Source organism: Leopardus geoffroyi, chromosome C3 (assembly GCF_018350155.1).
Source record: "Leopardus geoffroyi isolate Oge1 chromosome C3, O.geoffroyi_Oge1_pat1.0, whole genome shotgun sequence".
Taxonomy (NCBI): Eukaryota; Metazoa; Chordata; class Mammalia; order Carnivora; family Felidae; genus Leopardus; species Leopardus geoffroyi.
Window position 1 is genome coordinate 24,692,689 of NC_059338.1, and position 17,952 is coordinate 24,710,640.

Here is a 17,952-nt window from a genome sequence, read left to right on the forward strand (position 1 = left end):
ACCACAGGATTGTGACCTGAGTGGAGGTCGGACACTTAACCAACTGAGCCACCCAGGCACCCGTGATTCTTTTTACTGGGAAATAGTGTTTAGAATCCAACTATTGTGCCCTTGGTACTAAATAGGAATATTTTAGAATAAGAACTTGATAATAGTGACTTTCTGATAGCTTTACATATAGACACATTTTTTAAATATTTTTTTTGTTTATTTATTTTTGAGAGAGACAGAAACAGAATGCGAGTGGGTTGGGGCAGAGACAGGGGGAGACACAGAATCTGAAGCAGGCTCCAGGCTCTGAGCTGCCAGCCCACAGCCCAACGCGGGACGTGACCTCAGAGCGGCGAGATCATGACCTGAGCTGAAGTCAGATGCTCCACCTACTGAGCCACCCAGGCGCCCCATATATATAGATATAGATATAGATATAGATATAGATATAGATATAGATATAGATATTTTTTTTAATGTATCACCGGGGCACCAGGGTGGCTCAGTCAGTGGAGCATCCGACAGGATTTTGGCTCAGGTCATGGGATTGAGCCCAGGGCTCGAGCTCTGGGCTGTGCGCTGAGTGTGCTTAAGATGCTTTCTCTCTTTCCATTTGCCCCACTCTCCCCACCGAGCTCTCCTCTCTCTTCAAAATAATAAATAAATAAATAAATAAATAAATAAATAAATAATCATCATGGATTCCTGAATTGTTATTTATTCAATTTGTCATAATTAATTCTAGGCATTGTCTTTGAAGCTCAAATTATCCCAAATTTGGCTAGTTGAGAGCCTCTTGAAACTAGCTGCTGATTGCTTTGTTATACCCCATTATTCTTTGAGCATTTCTTAAGACAACATGATGTTCCAGGCTCGCTGGGTATTTCCCTGCCCAATGCCTGTAAGCATACACCTTTCCAAAGGGGTCTGATTCCTTTTACTGGGAAATAGTGTTTAGAGCCCAAGAATTGTACCATCCTGTGAAGAGAATTATGTTGAAATAGAAATGTTCAACACTGTGGAAACGACTTTAAATGTCTTTTGGCTTGTCAGACGACTGAAATAGAAGTGAAATTTAAAATTCATTTGCTCCTATTGGATCTTACAATTCAAGTTTAATAACACAGCGTTAAAAATGTTTCAAAAGTCATGTTTCAAAAGTCAAAGTCACATGACAAGGCTCTCTGAAGAGTAAGCTTTTTCCATCATTTATCTGTTTCCTCATTTAATAAAGTTATATTTTTATTAGTTTCTGTCATCCTCCCAGTGTTTATTAATCTCCTTTTTTCAACATATAGAAGGGAGGTGATTTTACACATTTATCTGTACCTTGCTGTTTTCGTATTTATCATTCTAATCTTCTCTTGAATAGCCTTCCTCAGCTCCCTGCACAGAGGCTGCCTCAGTAGCTGTGCTGCGGTAGACACTGGTCAACAGCACAGTCTGGATCAAGCGTCCCCACATGTGGCTGCGTTGGGAGCCAGAAGGGAAAAGGCTGTCTGGCACTGCCCTCCTCTGGGCTCCTCTGACCTTGGCCTTGTCGCTGGGGTGCTTGAGAATAAAGGCCTCCTAGGTCAGAAGGGTAGGAGGAGCCCAAGTTGCGCCTGGCCCCAGGCCACGTTAGGGGCCCTTGTAAGAATCCTGGTGGCGGGCAGACACTGGGAGACCTAATCTTTGGACGCCCAGTGTGAAATCCTCCTTTGTGTAACTGTGTCAGCGAACGAGCAATTAGTATTTATTGCTTGGTGGATGGACACTCTGCCCTTAACCGTTCCCACACGCAAAAATTAACCTAGTAGGAGCCAAGACCCCAGGTCTTTAAATCCATGCCTCCAGGGCACACAGCAGTCCCTTTCAGGGAAACCCAAAACGTCACACCTGTCAAGAGTTTTGAAAAATATGACTGCAAATTTGCAAAACACTGTGTAACCCATCACACTCATTACCTCAATCGTTTCTCATGGAAACCCCATGACGTAGGTACTCCATCCACATCTTTCAGAGAATGCAAGGGTTTTAGAAAGAATAAGCCGTTGGCCCAGGATCACATTGCTAGGGAGAAGCCAAGCCATAACCTGACCCTAATCTGGCTCACAGATTTTTTTTTTTTTTTAATAAGCAACGTGAATAATTTAATTAGTTTTGGAAACCCCTCTCTCCCCAAATAACACCTAACGCAAAATGCAATAACGCTTTGCAAAAGTTACCTACAGGTGGTCAAAAATATTTTAAAACAGATTTGAAGATTGTTTGTAGTGTTTTTACTCATAACATGAAGCGCAAACCTTGGGCGAGGGCGGATTCCCCGTATTGCTATCACCCCATGTAAATTTAAAACAAAAGAGAAAATTCGGAGACTTCCTAGCGTGCAATTAATTGCAAAGACAAAGCCCTTAAGAAAACCATTCGAGAGGGCTACGAAACGAATAAAACACAACGGTCAATTACTTCTGTGGGGCTGAGTTAAACTGAAGGGAAGTCAAGACGCCCTAACGCCTACTGGGCGGCAATAGACAGAGGTACCTTAGCCACCGCGGGACCCCTGCAGGCGTGCAGGAGCCAGCCAGTCGCGCAGGCGCAGGGCCGGAGCGGGAATCCGCCCCGCCTTCCCCGGGCCCCGCCCCCCACCCCTGCTTCAGTTCCGGGTTCTGTCAGTAGGGGCGGCCGCGGTCTGGACAGCGGCCAAAGCCGCGAAGCTGCGCGGCCCCGGTTTCCAGCCGGGCCTCTTTCCCGGCCGGGCCCCAGCATGGCTGCCCCCAGGGACGCTGCGGGTGGGGACGGTGCCGCGTTGTCGCGTTCCTGACGGCCCCTGGCGTCTGTGCTCTCCTTCTCTTCCCCAGGCCACTCCAGCAGACATGTTTGCCAAGGCCTTTCGGGTCAAGTCCAACACGGCCATCAAGGGGTCAGACAGGTGAGGGAGAGAAGGGCCCTGTTCCGCCCACCAGGACACGCAGCCATTACTCCATCCCGGCTGGCCCACAGCCCTTTTGGACTAGCTCAGCCGACCCGGGGTGGAGGCCGAGGGGTCCAGCGGGGGAAGGGACCCCAGGGGACCAGGCTGGAATAGACATGTTTTGAGGGTGAAGAGGGAGAGGAGGCCTGATTTATCTTCCAGGCTATCTTTTGGATATTGTAGTTCGTTTAAAGGAAAACGTAATTCAATCAGCGCTTACTGACTGCGATCTATAGAAGGTATTGCGGAGGGTGCCAAAAAAGAAAGAAAAGAAGGAAGGAAGACAGACAGACAGACAGACAGGGTGCCACTCTCCTAAGAGCTTAGAGTCCCTGAGGAGAAATCAGATGAGGAACCGAGAACTACAACGATAGGAGGAAAAGTGTCTAGTGATTACTTCTGGCAGGAGAGACAGACAGATGGAGGGAGAGGTGAGGGAGAATTACGGGACAGGTTTTGAGGAGACCTGTATCTGTTCAGACAGTGTCGCAAACGCAGATAGCACGTTGCGAATTTTGGACCCCGTGTTCTATAGTGGTCACTCTTGGTGCCCTGGTATAGCTTTTTAACCATCTGGGACAGGTTTGCCAAGCATAGAGAGAAGGGAGTGGGTGCGAGGGCTAGGCATAGAGGCAGGAAGGCCGGGCTGAATTTCCAAAGTCAGGCTAACTTGGTTACTGCCTGGATCTCAGCTTCCCTCTTTCTTCGTAAAATGGAAAGTCTTGCCCCCAAGAATATGTGACAATAGAGGAGACATGGGATGTGAAAGAGAATAGGATGTTTTGGAAGAGTGTACGAGAGTAGGGCATCATAAAGCAGTTTTTCCTTGGCCCCTTGAATTGATAGTAAGTCCTTCCGAATCCTTTGCAGTTCTCAAAATGCATCCAGGCACGATTCATACCACTCATTGGTTTGCTTTCTGCAGGAGAAAGCTTCGGGCTGATGTGATGGCTGCTTTCCCCACTCTAGGAACAGATCAGGTCTCTGTGTTGGTACCTGGAAAGGAGGAGCTCAACATTGTGAAACTGTATGCTCACAGAGGGGATGCAGTGACTGTGTACGTGAGCGGTGGTAACCCCATCCTGTTCGAAGTGGAGAAAAATCTGTATCCGACAGGTATGGCAACAGGATGGACATGGCCATTACTGTAATCCTTGCCTGGCATCCGTTACTCCTTATTTCTTTCATTCACCTGTCTTACTCAAAACAGTAAGTGCCAAATCTCCCAGTACCATCCGTAAGAATCGTTTCGGGCCCAGTGTCCCTAGAATTGGGTCTTTCAAGGTCGAAACTTACTGCCGTAGGAGGGAGAATGAAAGGGCCAATACAGAAAGAGCGCGGTTGCCAAGAGGTATTCTGAGATGAAGGAATAGTAGTTCCTAGTGGATTAACTAGGGATGGAGCAGGGGTCTTGAAAAGGGTGGCATTTCAGGACATGTAGGAAATACGTCTTAAAACGATGGCTAGCAGGATTTTCTTTAGAGACTGGAAAGATCCTGTGATAGGAAAGAAGCTGGGTTAATGAAACCACGTACCCAGCTGTCTTAGTGATGTACTCCCATCGAGATACCTCACAGGGATTCTTCCTTCGGCTCTATCCGGCTCTCAGGATCCTTTGGTTTCTCTCCTTGTGACAGAACTCAGACATCTAGGGTCCTTTTGTCTCTAGCTGCTGACACCTGCTTTGTCACTGGGGCTTTTCTTGCCCTAAGCTGGGCTGCAGCAGGGTAGGGCGGTCTCCTTGGGCCGCTCCTGTCCCCACCCCACTTTGCTGCTGTAGGGACACAGGAGGCGCTGTTTGATCTAAGGGTTTTTACCACTAATCACTATGAAAACAGAGGGAATACAAATAATAAACATACGGAAATTTCCAAATTGTTTACAGGCTGGTGCCCTGTTCTTAGTCTACTTGTTTCTGAGGTCATAAGTGGAATCCTCCTTGGTGTTTGTCCCCGCTTTTACCTGCTGTGCCCATTTCTACAACTACAATCAGGTGGGATGATGGGGCCTCCCAGTGTCAGGTGACATCCAGGTTTTTAAGAATCTACCTTCTTCCTTCCAATAGCAAAGCCTGTGGGCCCACTGCCTCCCTGTTATTTCCTAAGCATACCCACAGAAGATTTCCTTAGTCACTGAGGAGAGAGCTTTAAAGACAAGAGAGTGATTACCATTTATAATTTTTAAAAATTATATTCACATGTAATTTTGTATATATGTATACTTTTTCAATTTTTAGTAGTTTTACCACCTTCACAAGTGTGGAAATTCTTGGTGATATCCTAATATTTATCCTTCCATATTTCCATTTTATATGGCTGTATAATGGTATAAATATGTTTATGTGATTTGTAAGCATTTTTATGTATATTTGTAATCGCTTATATTGCGATTATTAAAAGATAAAAAGGTATATTGGAAAAAAAAAGAATCTGCCTATTTTAAGAAAGGAAGCCCCTAGAAACCAAGGCTACACTGTATGTTAACTAACTTGAATTTAAATAAATACATTTAAATTGGAAAAAAAACACACCAAAAACAGAATGAACCCTCTTTGGACTTCACAGCCTCTTCTCTAGCTTTGAGCTGAGTTCCTTTACTGTCCCTGAATTAAAGTGGCCTTCGCGTTTGGCTTTGCCAGTGCCCCAGGGGATTGACTTTTTGGCAATAAATCTGTGTCTCTTTTTGGGCAGCGTATGCGTTGTGGTCCTATCCTGACCTTCTCCCAGCTTTCACGACGTGGCCTCCGGTGCTTGAAAAACTGGTGGGGGGAGCAGGTAAGAAGATTTCCCTATATTCTGGCTATCGACTGAAACCCGCTTAGGAAGGACCGACTCCCCCAATAAATGTACCCGCTTCCTGCGTTCATACGGTTGAAAAATGGAATTTTTCCCCCGTTTGCGTTTCATCTCTCTCTTGACTGCTTCCGTGAGGTCCCTGGGCCTCTACGACGCTGTTGAAAGGCTTCAGTCAGCTTTGTACTTTGTACTTCAATGAGAAAATAGTTTGTGAACTGCCATATGCTGTCCTTTAAGTCAGTAAGCTAAATTTGGGAAACCAGAATAAGATAGGTCATGGAACTAACTGGCCTTGGTGCTTCAGTTGGACCACTAGCACCCCTAGGGAAATGCTGTGATACTCAGGTTGCCATCTTTTAATTTTCATTATGAATAACCTTGCTGATACCTGATAAAGGTTTGTAGGTTGAGTGAACGAATAAATGATGAAGTAGAACTTGGAATTGTTTAGAGGCAGAATACAGGTTGTGATGCATTTGTTTCCTTTGCTGCAGATTTGATGCTGCCAGGACTCGTGGTGTCCCCTGCTGGTCTGCCTCAGGTACAGAAGGGTGACCTCTGTGCCATTGCCTTGCTGGGGAACAGGTACTGTGTCAGTCCGCTGTGCCTTTGGGGGAAAAGCTTGGGTAAAACTGGGGGAAGATTTGAGAAATGACAGCTTCCAATGCATATGGATAAAGGATTACACGAGAAAAAAACAAACAGGTTTTTCTGGAGTGGGCCACTGGGGCCTTGGCAGTGAGCCTGTGGAGGTGTCTTTATATCTGGGCCAAGTGTATTTGCTGCTGCTGATTTTTTTTTTTTCTAGTAAGTTTACATTTACGGAAGAGTTGCAAAGATAGTGTAGAGTTCTTATCCAGCTTCCTGTAACGATAACGTTTTTTATAACCAGAGTACAGGTATCAAAAGTAAGGAATTAACATTGGCACAGTCCTATGAATACAATTGTAGACTTCATATTCCCCCAGTTTTTCCATGAAATGTCTTTGCATACCACTTTGCATGTAAATGTTGTCTTAGTCTCTGGTCTGTGACATTTTCTTGGTCTTTCTTGGTCTTTCATTGCCTTAACACCTTTTTCTTCATCATCTACATCATCATCCTCTCTTTTAATTCTGTTTTCCATTATTTATTTTTGAAAAGGAGAGGATGTCAGTGGGCAGAGGCAGAGAGAGAGAGAGAGAGAGAGAGAGAGAATATCCCCCGACATGGGACTCAATCCATGTGCCCCGGGATCATGACCTGAGCTGCAACCAAGAGTCAGACGCTTAACTGACTGAGCCACCCAGATGCTCCTAAGTTATTTGGATAGTTTTCTTGAGATATATTTTACATACTACAAAATTCACTAACTCCAAAGGTACATTTCGGTGATTTGTAGTGTATTTTTACAGAGTTGTTCAGCCTTTAAACATAAATTAGGAAGTATTCATAGGAACAGTTCCGAAAAATCAAAAGCCCCCTCACCTCACAAACCTTTTCTCCTAGAAGTAACCGTATCATTTGATGCATACATCCTTGTCAGCCTTCTTGAATACATGTATATGTGTGCTTATGAAAACGTACAATTTTGTTGTGTATGGTTAAAAATACAACCAAATGGAATTATGCTTTATCTGTATTGTTTTTTCACTTAAGATCATGGGGACATTTTCCAGGTCAGCAAGCTCAGGGACGCTGAGCCTTTTTACCTGCTGTGTGGTGATGGAAGAGGTCCTCTCCGAGTGGACCTTGTGGTCACCTCCAGTGTGTCTTCATCACAAACAATATCTTTTTTTTTTTTTTCTTAATGTAATTTGTTGCCAAATTGGCTAACATACAGTGCGTACCGTGTGCTCTTGGTTTTGGGGGTAGCTTCCCATCGTTGATTGCTTACATACAATCCCCAGTGCTCATGCCAACAGTTGCCCTCCTCAATGCCCATCACCCATTTTCCCCTTTCCCCTGCCCCCTCCCATCAACGCTCCATTTGATCTCTGTATTTAAAAGTCTCTAATGGTTTGCCTCCCTCACTCTTTGTTGGTAACTATTTTTCCCCTTCCCTTCCCCAATGGTCTTCTGTTAAGTTTCTCAAGTTCCACATGAGTGAATATATATATATATACATATATATATGTTTATACATACCTATATATATGTATATAAACATATATAAACCTATATATATGTATATAAACATGTATAAACATATATATATGTATATCTATGTATGTATATATATATATATATATATATATTCCTCTTATCCCTTCATCAGCTGATAGACATTTAAGCTCTTTCCATGTTTTGGCTATGTTGAAAGCTCTGTTGTAAACATTGGGGTCCATGTAACCCTATGAATCAGCACTCCTGTATCCTTTGGATAAATTCCTAGTAGCGCTATTGCTGGGTTGTAGGGTTGTTCTATTTTTAATGTTTTGTGGAACCTCCACATTGTTTTCCAGAGTGGCTGCACCAGTTGGCGTTCCCACCAACAGTGCAAGAGGGTTCCCATTTCTCCATATCCTCGCCAGCATCTGTTGTTTCCTGAGTTGTTAATTTTAGCCACGCTGATGGGTGTGAGGTGGTATCTCATTGTGGTTTTGATTTGTATTTCCCTGATGATGAGTGGTGGTGAGCATCTTTTCATGTGTCTGTTGGCTATCTGGATGTCTTCTTTGGGAAAAGTGTCTATTCATGTTTTCCTTCCATTTCTTCACTGGATTATTTGTTTTTTAGGTGTTGAGTTTGGTAAGTTCTTTATAGATTTTGGATACTAATCCTTTATTCAATATGTCATTTGCAGATATCTTCTCCCATTCCATTGGTTGCCTTTTCATTTTGTTGATCGTTTCCTTTGCAGTGCAGAAGGTGTTTATCTTGATGAGGTCCCCGTAGTTCATTTTTGCCTTTAATTCCATTGCCTTTGGAGATGTGTTGAGCAAGAAATTGCTGCGACTGAGATCAAAGAGGTTGTTGGCTGCTTTCTCCTCTAAGGTTTTGATGGTTTCCTGTCTCACATTTAGGTCTTTCACCCATTTTGAGTTTATTTTTGTGTATGATGTAACCAAGTGGTCCAGTTTCATTCTTCTACGTGTTGCTGTCCAGTTCTTGCAGCACCATTTGCTAAAGAGACTGTCTTTTTTCCATTGGATATTCTCTCCTGCTTTGCCAAAGATTAGTTGGCCATACATTTGTGGGTCTTATTCTGGGTTCTGTATTACATTTGTCTATGTATCTGTTTTTGCGCCGATACCTGGTCTTGATGATTACAGCTTTGCAGTAGAGGCTAAAGTCTGGGACTGTAATGACTCCCACTTTGGTTTTCTTTTTCAATATTACTTGGGCTGCTCAGGGTCTTTTGTGGTTCCATACAAATTTGCTCTGAGAAGAATGCTGGTGCAATTTTGATTGGGATGGCATTGAATGTGTAGATTGCTTTGGGTAGTGTTGACATTTTAACAATATTTATTCCTCTAATCCATGAGGATGGAATGTTTTTCCATTTCTTTGTGTCTCGTTCAGTTTCCTTCATACGTTTTCTACAGTTTTCAACATACAGGTCTTTTACATCTTTGGTTAGGTTTATTCCTAGGTATTTTATGGTTCTTGGTGCAGTTGTGAATGGGATTAATTTCTTGATTTCTCTTTCTGTTGATTCATTATTGGTGTATAGAAATGCAACTGATTTCTGTGTATTGATTTTGTACCCTGTGACTTTGCTGCCTTTATGTATCAGTTTTAGCAGCCTTTTGGTGGAGTCTTTTGGGTTTTCCATATAGAGTATCATGTCCTCTGTAAAAAGTGAAAGTTTCCCTCTTCTTTGCCAGTTTTGATGCCTTTTATTTCATTTTGTTGTCTGATTGCTGAAGCTAGGACTTCCACAACTGTGTTAAACAATAGTGGACATCCCTGTCGTGTTCCTAATCTTTGGGCTGGTGGGAGAGGTGGAGGAGATCTCCATCCATCCCCCCCCCCCCCCCACGCCGCCATCTGGTAACCAACAGGTTTTTCTCTATAGTTGACGGTCTGTTTTTTTCTTTTTCTTTTTCCCACTTTGTTTTGTTTCTTAAATTCCACATATGAGTGAAATCATATGATATTTTTCTTTCTGTGACTGATTTATGTCACCTAGCAATTATACTCTGTAGCACTATCCATGTCATTTCAAATGGCAAGATTTCATTCTTTTTTTATGGCTGGGAAATGTTCCATTATGTGTGTGTGTGTGTGTGTGTGTGTGTGTGTGTGTGTGTATTATATATATATGTACGTCATACATGTATATGTATTCCATTATATATATGTGTATGTATACCATATGTGAATGTATGTATCTATGTTATATGTATACCACCCTCTCTTTATCCATTTGTCAGTCACTAGACATTTGGGCTATTTCCATAATTTGGCTGTTGTTGCTACTCTAAACATTGGGGTGCATGTATCCGTTTGAATTAGTATTTTTATATCCTTTGGGTAGATACCTCGTAGTACAGTTGCTAGATTGTAGGGTAATTCTATTTTTTTTTTTTTTTCAACGTTTATTTATTTTTGGGACAGAGAGAGACAGAGCATGAACGGGGGAGGGGCAGAGAGAGAGGGAGACACAGAATCGGAAACAGGCTCCAGGCTCTGAGCCATCAGCCCAGAGCCCGACGCGGGGCTCGAACTCACAGACCGCGAGATCGTGACCTGGCTGAAGTCGGACGCTTAACCGACTGCGCCACCCAGGCGCCCCGGGTAATTCTATTTTTAACTTTTTGAGAGACCTCCCTACTGTTTCCCAGAGTGGCTGCACCAGTTTGCATTCTCACCAACATTGCCAGAGGATTTCCCTCTCTCCACATCTTCACCAATACCTGTTGTTTCTGTGTTGTTTATGTTAGCCATTCCGACAGGTGTGCGGTGATACGTCATTGTAGTTTTGAGTTGTACTTCCCTGATGTTGAGAGATGTCGAGCATCTTTTTATGTGTCTGTTAGCCATCTGGATGTGTTCTCCGGAAAAAGGCGTATTCATGTCTTCTGCCCGTTGCTTAACTGGATTATTTGTTGTTTGGGTGTTAAGTTTATATCTTGTTGTTGGGTGTTGAGTTCCTTATATGTTTTAAATACTAATCTTATGAAATTTTAAAAGATTGGAATTACTGAGAGTACATCTCAGACCAAACAAAGTTAAGCAAGAAATCAGTTAAAAAGATAACTAGAAGAACCCCAAGTTACCAGAAATCGACACTTTAGAAGACAATCTTTTAAAAAATTAAAGCAGGACTTCTAGGTTTTGTGGTGTGATGAGCTTGGTGAACTCACTGAGCTTACTGAGGACATTAAGAAATAGACTCACACATTTCCAGTTGCCTGATTTAAGACAAAAGTCAGAGTGAAGCAGTGTAGTAGGAAAGCGGTGATATTTTCAGTAAATATTGCCCGAACAGTTGGATAGCTATATTTGAAAAATACATCTGTCGCTCTTAATACCAGATACCATACACAAAAGTCGAATGAGTTGTAAATGTGAAAGAGAAAACAGTGCTTTTGGGGGAAATCATTATTGCATCCTAGGACGAGGCAAGGATGTCTTAAATACGACACGAAAGGTACTAATCCAAATGGGAAACAATTTTAAATTTAATTCAATTTTAAAATTAAGAAAACCTCTTTAAGTTTGTTTATTTATTTTGAGGGAGAGAGCGAGTGTACATGCACAGGCACGTGCCGGCGGCGGGGGAGGAGGGGCAGAAGGGCAGAGAGGGGGAGAGAGAGGAAGAGAGAGAATCCCAAGCAGTCTTCACATTCATAGTGTGGAGCCTGATGGGGATTGAACTCAGGAACTGTGTGACATCATGACCTGAGCCAAAACCAAGACTCGGATACTTCACCACCTGAGCCACAGGTGCCCCAAGAAAATTATTTTTGGTTTTAAGCTCCAAACATTTCCTTTTTGTCCATTGCAGTGATTCTCTCCCGTGACATTAACAAGGACTGTCTCTGCTGTGGCTAGAGCCGTAGACGTGCAAGGCGACTAGTGACCCAGAATTCTTTTCTGCTTACACGTGTCAGTGAATTCAGCCTGAATTTGTGGTTTGAACCCTCTGAAAACGTGTCCAGCTTCCAAAGCTGGCTACCAACTTCCAAAGCAGGCTTGAAGAATACGTTTGAAAAAATTACACCCAAGCATAACTACGAAAACCAAACATCTAACTGTTCAATTTAAAATGAAGAAATTCTGCTCAGTAAAAAACATGTAACACTGAGCAAATAGACAGCCCATCGACGGAGAAAATATTTATAGTACATATGTCCAAGAATGTACAAAGAGTATAGAAAGAATTCCCACGATGAGATAAGTAAAAGACAGATAACTCAGCAGAAGAGACTTGAATCGACAATTCACCCAAGAGGATATCTAAATGACCAGTTGCCACATGCGAGTTCTCCACTTGATTTGTCATCGGGAAAAGGCGTATTAAAGCCACAAAGAAGTACTGCTCTGTGTTCACCAGAATGGCTAAAATCGCACAGATTGGAGACATCAAGTGTGTTGAGGATTTGGAGCAATGTATACGCTGCTGATGGCACACCAGTTAGCAGAATCCTTTTGGAAAACTCTCTGATGTTCCCTGGTACACGTAAACGTATTCACGCGTCATGTCCTACCGTTTCACTCCTCAGTATGTACTCATCAGGAATGACGACCTGTCTCTACCAAAACCTCATAATAGGCTCATAGCGGCACTACTTCTGTTAGCTGCAAACGAGAATCCACCCCGAAGCCCAGTGGCAGGCACACAAATAAAATGAGATATGTTCAAAGAATTGAACATTACACGCCCTACGAATTAATGATCCGCAGTTAAACCCAACAGCGTGGTTGAATGACACACGGTTTTTCACGAAAGGCTCTGAATGCTAAAGACTCAGTATCTGATCTCTCAGCTGATGCAGAGTACCAGACAGGCAAATGGACTCCATGTTCCCAGAGATGCGGAGAGTGGTCACCCTGTGTGTGGTGAGAGGAGGGCGAGAGGGACTGACTGAAGGGACAACCGGGGCTTCCCTGAGACCTAGTGCTGCGCGGTTTCCTGAGCTCGGTGCTGCTGCAGAGGCGTCTTCACCTTCTCGAGATTCAGCAGACCCTTTGCTTCCCTTCTCTTCATGCTTATCGTATTTCAACATAGAGTTTTAGCAATCCAGCATTCCAGTTTCTTGAGTTTTGAATTGTTAAACTCATTTATGTCCAATGAGAGTGATCCTGTTGTTTCATACACGTATGTGACACGTCCTTAAAAGAATAAGTGCATGGTTTGCGGGAAAAGCAGGTCGCAAATATCAACCAGCACTGCATTCTTGGCAAAGTTCACTCACGTTGTCTGGGTCTTGTTTGTGAAAGCGTTGCCTAACGTCCAGCTCTGTAAATGATTTCTTTTAAAATTTTTTTAATGTTTATTTATATTTGGGGGGGGGGAGGGCAGAGAAAGAGGGAGACTGAATCTGCAGCAGGCTCCAGGCTCTGAGCTGTCAGCACAAAGCCTGGCTTGAGGCTCGAACCCACGAGCTGGGAGATCGTGACCTGAGCTGAAGTTGGATGCTTAACCGAATGAGCCACCCAGACACCCCTGTATATGATTTTTAAAGGTGCTTTTATTATTTTATCTTTTGAAGTTTACACACGATAGATCTGAATGGGTTTGAATAATTAGAGAGTTAATGAAATCCGAAGTACATCACCGGTTACTGCCTTGCACATTCCAAGAACCTGAACACGTTCCAACTTAGAACAGCCTGGGTTTATAAAAACAAAAGTGGGTCACAGCATTAACATTCAGTGGGAGTGCAGTGGGAGTCTGATTCCAACTCTGGCATTGCTGGGGCTTGTGATTGATTTTTTTTCTTTTACTTTGCAAAAGTTTCTGATGGGCGGAGCATCTAGTAATCCCTTTCATTCCCAAACTGTGTTTCAGCTTTCTTTTGGAGCAAGTGCTTTCCTGCTCTAATCACAACTTTTAGCTGAAGAGCAGCTGACACAGAGTGAGTGAGCAGTGTGGGCTATTAAATGTGCCCCTAAAGGATCCTCAAAATGAGATTTTCAGCACAGGTTGTTTGGCTTATGTGGTGGACTGTTTGTGTTGCAGAAGGTAAGAGTGAAAAAAAGAAAGCCTTTTCTGTGTTATAAAACATTTTCTGTTCTGCTTTTCACAGTGGTAATAGGAATTTGGTGTAGATTGTGATTTAATTCCTGTTCTGTAGCTTAGTGTGTGAGTGGCTTTTGACATTGTTAAGGTTCAAAAAATAGAAGCAGCTTATTTAGACGATGTGATTATTCATCATAACTTTATTTAAGGTAAAAATTCAAAACATGTTTTCATATTTTGAAAGCTGTAATATAAGCATTTCCCTTGTAATTATCATAAAACATAATTTACTCTTTTTGCTTCGAATTTTTACCCAAATGCTTTCTGTGAAAGTATTAAGAAGCATATGAACATATATAGAACCAGAACAGAAATTAGACAATAGAAACCTTCAAATCAACTAATGACTAGATTTATCTCAGATATAGATGTTAACTCTTTCTAAAGAAGAATCCCTTTAGCATTTACAACTGTTATTGTCACGGCCTTAAAAGTCTTATAGACAAGCAAGCATTACTTGTACCTTTGGCATGAATATACCATATAAATTTGAAAAAAATGAATATGCAATGTTTATAACATCCAAATATTCTCATGGGTGTTTTCCTGTGGTTGTATTTGAGGTATCTTCTAGAAGACCAGTCTAAAGACTATTCTTAAGAGAATAGTGAATATGAATGTAGAAGTTTTTATTTTCTGGCATTAGTAAGGCGATTTCTAGACACATGATTACATTTAATTCTAACACTACTTCTCAATAGATTAAAAAGTTTCTTTGGATGGAATTTGGTTTCTAGTTCATGATAGGAAACTGTGTGATACTATTTGATTTACTTTTTTTGAATGACATTTTTAAAACAAATGAGTTACCTATCATTCATAAATTTCCAAAACATTTCACTAAGTCAACAAGTTTTTTTGAATGCTTGCTTCCTGTCAGCCTCTAAGCATTGAAATATACCAACAAATAACACTAAAGCTCTGTCATTGATGGTCTTTCAATTTAGAAAATGAAGGCAGGTATCTCTCTTTAATTATATTCCTCAGTCATTTTTTTAAGGTTTATTCAAATATGCTTAATTTTTTTTTTTTCTGAGACACGGAGCGTTTTTAGTGTCACATTCTGATATGCTATTGCTTGATTTTTAGTTCAGAAACCTTATATCCAGCCACCTTTGAAACTAGCTATAGAGTCGTATTTACTGCATATGTAAATATTGCAGTGTGTATTCAAATGTAAAATATTATTGTATCGGCAAAGAGTTCCAGAACACTCTTAATGCTACAAACCATTACAAACATCTTTTTCTGTACACGAGTGTTTTTGTCTTTTCTTTAGCAGGAGTATGTTCAGTGTCTCAATATTTACATGCTGTTTGCCTAGGCTTTATGTGGACATCATTTGTCATGGAAGGAAGATTTGTTTTCTTTCCAGCTCATGTTTAAAACTCAAGAATTGATGCCAAGTTTAATTAAACTGTTTCAGTGATTACAAAGTGGAATTTGAAATTTTAAAATCGGGTGTTATAAAGCATGTATTAAAAATTAAGTAATACTGATGTAAACTCCTTACTTACATAATTGATTCCAGCTGACTCATTTCACCTGTATTTTCTATTTCACCAAAATGTGTTTAAATGTGGCATCCGTTTCTGCTGGTGAATTGGGCATTAGCACTCTACACGCTATCGTGAGACTGACTCTAAATCCGGCTAATTCCTAGTAGAGAAACTGTAACATTACTATGTAAAGTATTTAAAGCCATACTTTAGCCTCATGATTTTCCCAAAAAACGCACATGATGCACAAGTGAGTAGAAAATAATCACATGAATTTTCAGCAGATGTAGAACTGTGCTTTATTCCTTGTTTGCCAAAAAGTTCTAAAACTGGTTTGAAATGCCAATTCCATCCGTCTACCATACCTAACAGAAATTTCACTCAACAAAGTAACCTTACTCATTAAAAATATCCATATATCCTTCAATAGTTGCCTCTGGTTTTATTTCCCATGTAGCAATAAATATGAAATAGTAAGTTGAGATATTGAGAAATACCAAATTGAATAGTGAATGGTAAATTGAGGAATTGAGAAGACAGTTTGGAACACCAGCACAATCTGCTTTACTCAACCAGTCTTAATGTTTTAGCATTTCATGAATTGCCTCTGTCCTGTTCCGAGTGAACATTCCTCAAAAAATCCTCCTCACTCTAAAGAGGAATGATAGCCCATAGGAAGAATTTATTGGCCCAAGTTTCATGGAGACCAGTTAGTACCTTTTCGATGCAATAGGCTCTCTGCTTTGCCATTGCCAGGTGTGTAGAAACATTAGTTGTTTTCCTTGTAAAACATCGCAGTTGGACGAATCACCACAGGCTGCTAAGAACTGGTCATATTTACAGGACAAAGTTTAGAATAACAGTCCCTCAATCTTACCACATAGTAGTTTCTGTTTCCTGGAATATATTATGACCAGCTTTTCATGTAGACCGTTTAGACTTCGGGTCTACAAAGTGTGTAATCTTTGAAATTAGCCACAGCCCAGAAATGCCTGGCTGAGAAATGTGAATAAATTAAAAACCTACTAAACCTACTAAAATTTTGTTTGGAGAGATGTGGGTGTTACCTAATTCTGGAGGTTTCAAGGGCCAAAAATAATCTTTCAGGACCTAAAATATAGATCAAAGCTAGAGAGATTCTCTTCTATCAGAAAACAAAGTAAAACAATTTTTTGTATATTGTTTCAAATACAAGATGGTTTCCAATTTTACAGTTAACCCTGAAATGGAAAAAATAATTGACGTTATCAATCGTAAGAATTACTTACAAATTAATTAAAAGTACTATTTTGTAAAGATGTGTATGAATGTTATACACAGTTATGTAATCCAGAAAACTTGAGGTAGTGGCGTTTAATCCCGAACTCTGTGTTTCAATGCCAATATGATAAATAGGAATTCGCCTTCTGCTGTCAAGAAAACTCCAGTTTTTAGAAATAGTTGTGTGATGTTTACCTATATGGTGTGACTTAAAGTTGTGCAGTGTCCCAACTGCTTTCAGTATCCTCTCTTCTTTGAAATGTAGTAAGGGCACCTGGGTGGCTCCGTAGGTTAGGCATCCGACTCTTGATTTTAGCTCAGGTCATGATCTCACAGTTTGTGGCATTCAGCCCCACAGCAGGCTCTGCGCTGACACCTGGGAGCCAGCTTGGGATTCATTCTCTCTCTCTCTCTCTCTCTCTCTCTCTCTCTCTCTCTCTCTCTCCCTCCCTCTCTCTCCCTCTCCCTCTCCCTCTCCCCTTCTCCCCCCTCCCCCTCTCCTCCTCTGCTGTTTGCACTGTGTCTCTCAAAATAACTAAGTGAACATTTAAAAAAATAAATTCTATTTAAAAAAAAGAAAAAAAAATTTTTTAAAAAAGAAAAAAAGAAATGTATTGATTTTACTAGATTCAACAAACCTGAAATTTATGTGGAATAGCAAATACTCTGAATAAATACTTTAGAATAGTAAAATCCATTAGTATTTACTGCAGTTTTACTGTGAATCATTATAAGCTGAAAAGTTCTCTATTACACTTTCAGTGAGGAAAGGTATAAACGGATGATGAGGGTGAAGAAAGGGACTAAGGAACTCTGGAAGGTGAGGTGGCCCTGGGGATGGGAGATCTAATGGGTGAAGTGTGACAGTGAGCGCCATGAGAAGGTCAGAGCAGACGCCCCGGGAGTGTCACGAGAGGGAGAGGTGTGCCACAGCAAGCCTTGTTTATTTTTTTTTTTTAATTTTTTTTTTCAATGTTTATTTTATTTTTGGGACAGAGAGAGACAGAGCATGAACGGGGGAGGGGCAGAGAGAGAGGGAGACACAGAATCGGAAACAGGCTCCAGGCTCTGAGCCATCAGCCCAGAGCCCGACGCGGGGCTCGAACTCAGGGACCGCGAGATCGTGACCTGGCTGAAGTCGGACGCTTAACCGACTGCGCCACCCAGGCGCCCCGAGCCTTGTTTATTTTTAATGTAGACATAATGGAGAATGCATATGCTACTTTTCTGCCTGCACATAATGTTAAACTACAACTCAGTTATCAAGTTTTGTTGAAATTG

At 41.5% G+C, this 17,952-nt stretch overlaps 2 protein-coding genes across 3 annotated transcripts in view; both read left to right on the forward strand.

Moving 5' to 3' along the window:
* The first annotated feature begins 1,817 nt into the window (after nucleotides 1–1,817).
* On the forward strand, nucleotides 1,818–11,378 carry LOC123586555. The gene is made up of 6 exons (XM_045455796.1): nucleotides 1,818–1,967; nucleotides 2,520–2,902; nucleotides 3,870–4,060; nucleotides 5,671–5,718; nucleotides 6,234–6,324; nucleotides 10,509–11,378. The coding sequence occupies exons 1-6, from the start codon at nucleotides 1,818–1,820 to the stop codon at nucleotides 10,852–10,854; spliced, it is 1,209 nt and encodes a 402-aa protein (XP_045311752.1). The 3' UTR covers nucleotides 10,855–11,378.
* Nucleotides 11,379–13,413: 2,035 nt separating this feature from the next.
* LOC123586780 (complement factor H-like) overlaps nucleotides 13,414–17,952 on the forward strand; it is a 99,706-nt gene continuing 95,167 nt past the window's right edge. For both annotated transcript variants that reach the window (XM_045456172.1, XM_045456173.1), the window contains exon 1: nucleotides 13,414–13,855. In XM_045456172.1, the coding sequence (XP_045312128.1) occupies nucleotides 13,798–13,855 (58 nt within the window). In that variant the 5' untranslated portion in view covers nucleotides 13,414–13,797. The remainder of the gene's footprint in view (nucleotides 13,856–17,952) is intronic.

Excerpts from the sequence above, each read along its gene's own strand:
- LOC123586555 (XM_045455796.1), top strand. The coding sequence starts at position 1,818 with ATGCCTCCAGGGCACACAGCAGTCCCTTTCAGGGAAACCCAAAACGTC. Across the intron at positions 4,061-5,670 it reads GAAAAATCTGTATCCGACAG|CTTTCACGACGTGGCCTCCG; the intron begins GTATGGCAACAG and ends ACCTTCTCCCAG. Across the intron at positions 6,325-10,508 it reads ATTGCCTTGCTGGGGAACAG|AGTGGCTGCACCAGTTTGCA; the intron begins GTACTGTGTCAG and ends ACTGTTTCCCAG.